The sequence below is a fragment of the Volvox carteri genome (genome assembly GCF_000143455.1).
Source record: "Volvox carteri f. nagariensis unplaced genomic scaffold VOLCAscaffold_8, whole genome shotgun sequence".
Taxonomy (NCBI): Eukaryota; Viridiplantae; Chlorophyta; class Chlorophyceae; order Chlamydomonadales; family Volvocaceae; genus Volvox; species Volvox carteri.
The window spans coordinates 1,958,512-1,965,806 of NW_003307551.1; the positions used below are offsets into that span (position 1 = coordinate 1,958,512).

General features: G+C 55.5%; 1 protein-coding gene across 1 annotated transcript in view; it reads right to left on the minus strand.

Moving 5' to 3' along the window:
• Positions 1 to 3,612, minus strand: part of VOLCADRAFT_73567 (uncharacterized protein) — a 7,215-nt gene extending 3,603 nt beyond the window's left edge. Inside the window, exons 1-8 of the mRNA XM_002948052.1 lie at positions 3,412 to 3,612; positions 3,276 to 3,342; positions 2,860 to 3,039; positions 2,356 to 2,445; positions 2,012 to 2,064; positions 1,077 to 1,179; positions 763 to 900; positions 294 to 399 (exon numbers count right to left, since the gene is read on the minus strand). Of these exons, the coding sequence (XP_002948098.1) occupies positions 294 to 399; positions 763 to 900; positions 1,077 to 1,179; positions 2,012 to 2,064; positions 2,356 to 2,445; positions 2,860 to 3,039; positions 3,276 to 3,342; positions 3,412 to 3,521 (847 nt within the window). The 5' untranslated portion in view covers positions 3,522 to 3,612. The remainder of the gene's footprint in view (positions 1 to 293; positions 400 to 762; positions 901 to 1,076; positions 1,180 to 2,011; positions 2,065 to 2,355; positions 2,446 to 2,859; positions 3,040 to 3,275; positions 3,343 to 3,411) is intronic.
• Between the last annotated feature and the right edge of the window lie 3,683 nt (positions 3,613 to 7,295).

Below are 7,295 nucleotides of genomic sequence, written 5' to 3' on the forward strand. Positions count from 1 at the left end.
GAGGGGGGCGGGGGGAAGACGATCCACGAGCGAGTGAAGCGGAGGGGGGGACAGGGTTGTGCGTGGGTGTATTACGGGGGAGATGGGGGATAGAGGTTGATTAAAACAAGAAATGGCCCCACCCGTGCTTTTGGAGCACACTCTACACCGCAGCTACCTCACGTCACTCCGCACCCCTTCCCCCAACCGCTCTTTGCCATACACCGCGAGGACAAGTCCACGCGGTGCCGTACACGGGTGTCGTACACGTCCCGCGCCCATACGGCGACCCCCCACCCCCTAGCCCTCCCGACCCCGGGGCCAGCTCACCTTGTCGATACCCCTGTGTGTGGCCACCGCCCCCCCCGCCGTGGGACCGAGTCCCGTCACTATGTTGATGACGCCGTCGGGAATGCCCACCTGCGTACGACAAGGACGACAGGGATGGCAGTACAAACATACAAGCATACATATAAACATTATACATCACACATCATACACACATGCATGTATGCATGTACGGGCAAGTGCTTGTTGGGACATGCAGCCCCCGTCCAAGCTCCTTCGCCCCAGCCCCCCACGCCCACTTACATATGTACGTACAAACAGCGACAAGCACAACGGAGGAACCTGGATGCACCTGGACCCCCAGCCGACCTCCGCACCTACTGAGTGCTCACATGACCCACATGACCCCGTGACTGCGCCTTGTCAGGCTCTGTCGATACCTCACCAGCCCCCTCCCCCTTCTCCTCCTCCTCCCCTTCCCCCCCACTTCCCCACCTCCTGCGCCAGCTGCGCCAGTCGGAGTGCGGTCATGGGGGTTTGCTCCGCGGGCTTGAGCACCACCGTGTTCCCCGCGGCCAGTGCGGGACCCAGCTTCCACGCGGCCATCAGCAGCGGGAAATTCCAGGGGATGATCTGCACCAGGGAGGGGGGGAGGGGGGAAATGAGGGGCAGGGGGGAGGTGCCAAGGGGCCAAGGGTGTCGAAACGCACGTGGGGTGGGAGGGTTTTGTACGGCATGACGTGTTTATCAGTAACTCACTCCGCCGTCCACCTCCTGCCCCCCTCTGCTGCCCCTTCTGCTGCCCCCACCTGCCCCACGACGCCAATGGGCTCGTGCAGGGTGTAGGCCAGGTAGGGGCCGTCCACGGGAATGGTCTTCCCGTGGATCTTGTCCGCCCAGCCAGCATAATACCTGTGTGTGTAGGTGCATATGTATGTAAGTATGACCACGCCGCCAGGGATTGGGGGATCGGGTGAGCGGTTAGGCCGTTTCAGGTGGAAGCAGTAGTGTACGACAGGATGAGACCCCGCTCAATTCCTCACAGTTGATGTCTGTCTGTCTGTCTGTCTGCCTGTACGTGCGTGTGTGTTATGCATGTGTCTGGAGTTGCGTTATACCCTCCACAGGTGTAACCGGGGGGGGGGGGGGAGCCGCATAACCTAGGGGGGGCCCTGAGGGGCCTAAAGGGCTGTCCAAATTAGGCTACATAAAGATGTGCACAAGAAAGACCATCATATCATCATCCTCTCGTCATTCAACACGAGGAAAAATATATGTATATGTATGTGCGGTGGTGGATGAGGTGGACGCGAACTTCAGCTGGTCCACTGTTATTACCATCAGCACACCCTTCATTTAGCCCGATCCGCTGAAACCCGACAGAAAGCTCTGCATGCATGCATGTGCTGCTGGGCTGCAGTCCAAAAGCACCTCGTTGCAACAACGTGCCCAACAACCCCCTGTTTCCCCCACCTCTATTCAATTCCCGTAGTAGCGCTGCGCTTACTGCGGGGGAAGACGGAAAAGCTGTACATGCTATGCATCCCACCCAGCACGGCTTGCTTCGACCGCAACAAGACAACTCGTCTAACAGTTTCTCGCACACAACTTCCAAAATGCGGACAGCAGACTGCCTGAGCACTCCCCCCCACCCCCACACGCACACCCCGGGGAGGGGGTCCAGACGCACCTACCCCATCCCGACCCGCCCACCCCGGGGTAGATCCAGTCGCCACCACCTCACCTGAAGTGGTCGATGGAGAGGGGCACATCGGCCGCCCGGCTGTAGAAGATGGGCTGAGGGCAGCGGGGAAGGGGGGGGGGACAAGGCAACAGACTGACGGCTCACTAACGGCCCGCAGGGCCACCCCACGAGGGGAAGAGATGCTCGGGGGCTACGGCGACTGCGGAGCTGAAATTCGGGCGTGTACGGGCACACGGTGTTTTATGTATGTGTGTATGTATGTACGTGTGTATGTATGTACGTATGTACGTACGTATGTACGTACGTATGTATGCATGTATGTATGTACCAGCAGCGATAACACCACCAGCAATCACCCCCCGTCCCCGTCCTCCCCTCCCCACCTTGCCGTTGTCCAGTGTCTCCAGCATTGCCAGTTCCTCGGACGCCGCCTCCATTGCATCCGCCAACTTGTACAGCAGCCGGCCGCGCTCCTGAAGGCGAGTACGGCACCACCAGGTGATCGAGGGCCATTAGGTGGTGGGGCCTCAGACACCTCTCGCTGGCGTTAATCAATGCCGCCGCCGCCGCAGCAGCAGTAGTAGTAGCGGTGGCAATGGCAATAGCAGTGGCAGGTGCGCAATGGATCTGACCCGAATGACTGAGTACTGAGGCATCAGTTGACGTGGCATTCACCATCGGCAGCAAGAGATCAATCTACGCCCAACATGGCGGCACCCACCTCCCTTATCTACCAGGCGCGAGGGAGGCCAGGCAGATAAGGTAGGAGGGTGTCGACAAGGGGGGAATGATAAGACGAAACGAAATGGTGCGTAGTGATGTCCTTGATGGCGACGTTCGGGATATGTCCCCGACGCCCATATCCATGTCCATAGACATGTTCGTACCTTGGCAGTCATGCGGGGCCAAGGGCCAAAATCGAATGCTTTGCGGGCAGCCTTGACCGCCTTGTCTACGTCTGCGGCATCCCCCTCAGCGACTTCGATCACGGTCTCCTCAGTTCGGGGGTCCACCACGGAAATCGTTCGACCGCTGACAGCATCTTGCCACTTGCCATCGATAAACAACTGCACATTCAAATAAAGTGATTAAGGGGGACGTTGTCGGGGTCATGTATAAGAAAGAAACGCATGCAAGATAGCTCGCCGGTATGCTACCTTGATAAATTCATACACCAACAGGATATTAAGGGAACAGAAATCGGTGTTGAAAACTTTGAAAGTGGAAAACATGCTTCTTGACTTGCAGTGCGAATTTCTTAGGTGCTTTCCGACACAGCAGCTGTCCAACACGTTCCTCTTACCTTCGCTGGCAGTCGCTTAGCATGCATGAGAGCATCCTGGTACTCCTTCGTGTCAGCCGCATAGGCCCTGCCAGCAGGCAGAAGCGCAAGATCCTGGGCAAACCGTCGCAAGGAAATTATGTGTCCACGAACTTACGGTTGTGCTGCGCTTGCAAGATTGCGAACCGCACTAGAAAGGACTGCTAAGAGTCCCTTATTTCCTTGGCTTGACGCCCCAAAAGAGCGCACAGCGGCCAGCGCTGCCATGGTCAGGTCAGTTGGCTATTCCGGAGAAAGGTACCGTCCAAATTAGCGTAATATTACTGCCGAACCAGGTACTCCCAAACCAGGCCAGTTGCAACAATGCAACCCTGCAGTGTTTGGAAGTTTCGTTTGTGTGTTATTACGAACATGCCTAGTCACCTAATACATCAGATTCGTACGAATCACACGGCAAGGTTGGTGAAATCACTCAAAAGTCCCATCGATAGCCATTGGCTCTATATGGTGCATATGTTCTTGCGCATGTCGCAATCGCCAGGTTACCCACACGAAGATTTTGTCCGGTTTTGGATCACCGGTTGATTGTTTAGTTTTTAGGCTACCTGCCCTGGAACTGTGGAATTTATTCTTGGGAAATAAAATTGGAGACGTATTTTTTACGATCGCACGTCATACATTACACAGTTCTGTGTATGACTACGGCCGTATCGGAACTTCCATGCTCCTCTTTCAGCGACAGCAGTTCAAAGAATAATACGTAGCGTGATACGCAGCATGAAGCACGTTGTTAAGAAATTACTACTAACAGTCAAAATCAGTCAATCTACTTGCTGTGTCTGAAAGCACAAGTGGCTGCTGCTACACCAGCGCTCCCATGTCTCATCCCCCCAAACGCAATATCGCAGTGGCAATCCTCAAATCCAGATAAAGAAAATGTACGTAACAGGAATACCCGCCATTCAGGTGCTCGATCACCCGCAAAGGCAAACACCGATACGCAAAGAGCGACCAAAGCAAAGAAACAGAACGGCTGCCTGGGAATCAGTCAGTGCAGCACACTCCTGCAAACGAGAAACGGATACGCCTGGCCAGACCCTACCCATAGCCTGCCTGTGCACTTGACTTGCCTCTTAATACAGAGGTACATAAGCGCTGTCTGTCCTAACAAGCACTCTTGTGCTACTGTTCACGTACACACGTACGCGCAGCAGCGACTGTGCATCATCCGCAGGCACACAGCAAGTAATAAAGTTATACTAGTTGTACCAGACCCCCTCGGGATTTCTCTCATCGCGACTCAGATCATTCGAACACAGATACACACACAGGGATACACACACATACATACACACACACGCTCAGACATAGAATACTACTTGAACCTCCATTTGGCGCAATCCGGTAACTTTAGCGGCTTTAGGGAAGTAAGCGATGCAGCCTCGACTGGTCAACACTTTGGCCGATATGATGTCGTCTACTCCCTATCCTACCCCCGAACGTATCTCGTACTCTGCCGTATTTCCTACGAACGAACCTCCTGTAGAGCTATTGCCACGATACACCTCTAAAATAGAGACACAATGGCAGTTCGGAAAGCGGCCACCACCCGCCAACAGTCGCCCTCCACCCCCTCCTCGGGAACAGCACACTGCGCCGTCCAATCGTATTTGCAAGGAACCTGCCTGCAATCGCCGCGCTAAGAAATAATCCGCTCTCCTGCGCTAGCAGCAATCCCAGTTCACGAAGCCGCCCGCCGCAATGAAAATCCAATTGATGAAGATTCCAATGCTGACACTCTGTAGTATTCGCGATTACCGTACGAGGTACGAACTAGGAAGGAAATGCAGCGAGGTGCGTGTGAAGCCGCACAACAAGGAGGGGAGGGGAGGGGAGGAAAGGGAAACGGAATATCCGCCAGCCGCACATCACGTGGCGCCGAAAAAAGAGAGATAGAGATATATATAAAGAGAGCAATCAGCTCGGGAGCAAGGTAAAAAGCCTACTCACATCCACCCACCCACCCACCCACCCCGCCACCCCGCCAGCCAGCACCACCACGACCACTACCAGGCCCCCCCGCACACTTGCAGCAGCAGCCGCTGCGGTGGCGTGCTGCTGCGCGGCCTCTAGAGGAGGAAAGTGAGATGGATCTACGCGCCCTCACCCTCACCCTCGGGCGGGAGGGTGCTCTGTGGCCCCCCCCTCCCTTTCCCCCCCCTTTACCAATCCCTCCTCGCCCGGGCAGTGACCACCACCACCCCACCACCGCCACCAGCTGTCCCACCTACATACACTTTCATACACCTCACACGCGGTGAAACACTCAGTGCACTCACTCACTGCAGCACCCGCACTCGCAGTAATAAGAAAACCCAGACGGCACAGACACAGACATAATGACGTACGTACTTGAAGAACCATTCTCAGCAATCCGCTGCTTCACTGGGGGAACCCTTCCCCCTCCACACCACACACGCTGCTTTATAGCCCTCTGCCTCCTAAGAACTGTATTGAATACGGCCCCGAAGTTGGGGCCATAGCATTCCCAACTACAATACCACAACACCACCACCACCAGCACCTGACAAAAATTAGCAGCAGCACACATTCAAACACACTTCGTACAGACGTATTATTACCCTGACCGAGATGTCCATTCGCCAGCCGCCATTCCGGACGCCTCGCCACCAGCATTCAGCCGAGAACACACCCACACATGTATACGTACATATACATACATACATACATACATACATACATACATACATACATACATACATACATACATACATACATACATACATACATACATACATACGTACACACACGCACGTCTTTACCCGGCTCTGTCCTTACCCTTGTGCATGCCTCTCAAGCTCTAAATAAATAAGATGCAACACACTCACATACATACATACATACATACATACATACATACATACATACATACATACATACATACATACATCTCCTCCTAACACAATTTGGACACAACACGCAGCAGCTCCGCTCAGGAATACAGACCTACACACAGACTCATAAGCACACATTCATGAGCACACACACAAAACATTTGCTTTGGATGTATGCAATGCTGTTCCCTCGCAACCCACATTCATGAGCACACTCCACGTTAAAAACTCTAAGTTCACGCGTGTGCACTGTACACGTAGATCCGTCTGTTGGGTACCCACCCATGAAATCAGTCTGTCTGTCAATCTGTCTGTCTCTCTGTCGGTCTGTCAGAGGCAATGCGCATCGGGAAGGTAGCAACGGCCCGGGCAAATCAAAGACCCAACCAACCCAACCACCACAGACGAGGCGCAACCGCACCCCAACCCTCCTCCATCCACCCACCCGCATTCGCCTTCCCTCACCTTCGCGACCTACTGCCCCGGCTACTGCCCCTGCTACTGCACATCTCCCCCGGCGGCACCTTGGCCCGCAGCCTGACCGAGTCCGCCACCTCCCCACTACGGGTGCGGATGAAGCGGAGGTGCAGCTCGTCGCCGTCCACGTCCAACCGACCAAAGCCCCAGTCGTTGATCAAATGGTCACACCAGTCCTGCGCGGGTGTTGGGTGAACAGGGGGCCCCGGGGGAGCCGCAAAGGAGGGAGAGGGGAGTGTGGGTGGAGGAGAACAACGTGGGGGAGGTGGCTGTCGCTCCTCCGATATTGGTGGTGTTGGTGGATAACTTACCGTGTACAATGGCAGCCGCCCCCAACCAACCCCTCTACCCGTAATTACCTCGTACCCCGCCCCCCCTTACCCCTGGTTACCCATCACACATACATACACATGCACAAGCACCGCCATGGCTTCATCCCCAAAATGCACCCCGGCCTCTGAACCCCGGTCAAGCACAGCCCCGCAAACAGCCTCGCCTTCCCCCCCCTCCCCGCCCTTCTCACCTTCTGGTCCGCCTCCACATCGGACAGCTGGTGCCCCGCCGTGCCCAGCACCACCTGCAGCAGCCCCTCCCTCCAGTCCAGGACACACGCGCCGCTGCCGCCCCCCACCACGCTGCAGCTGCGGTA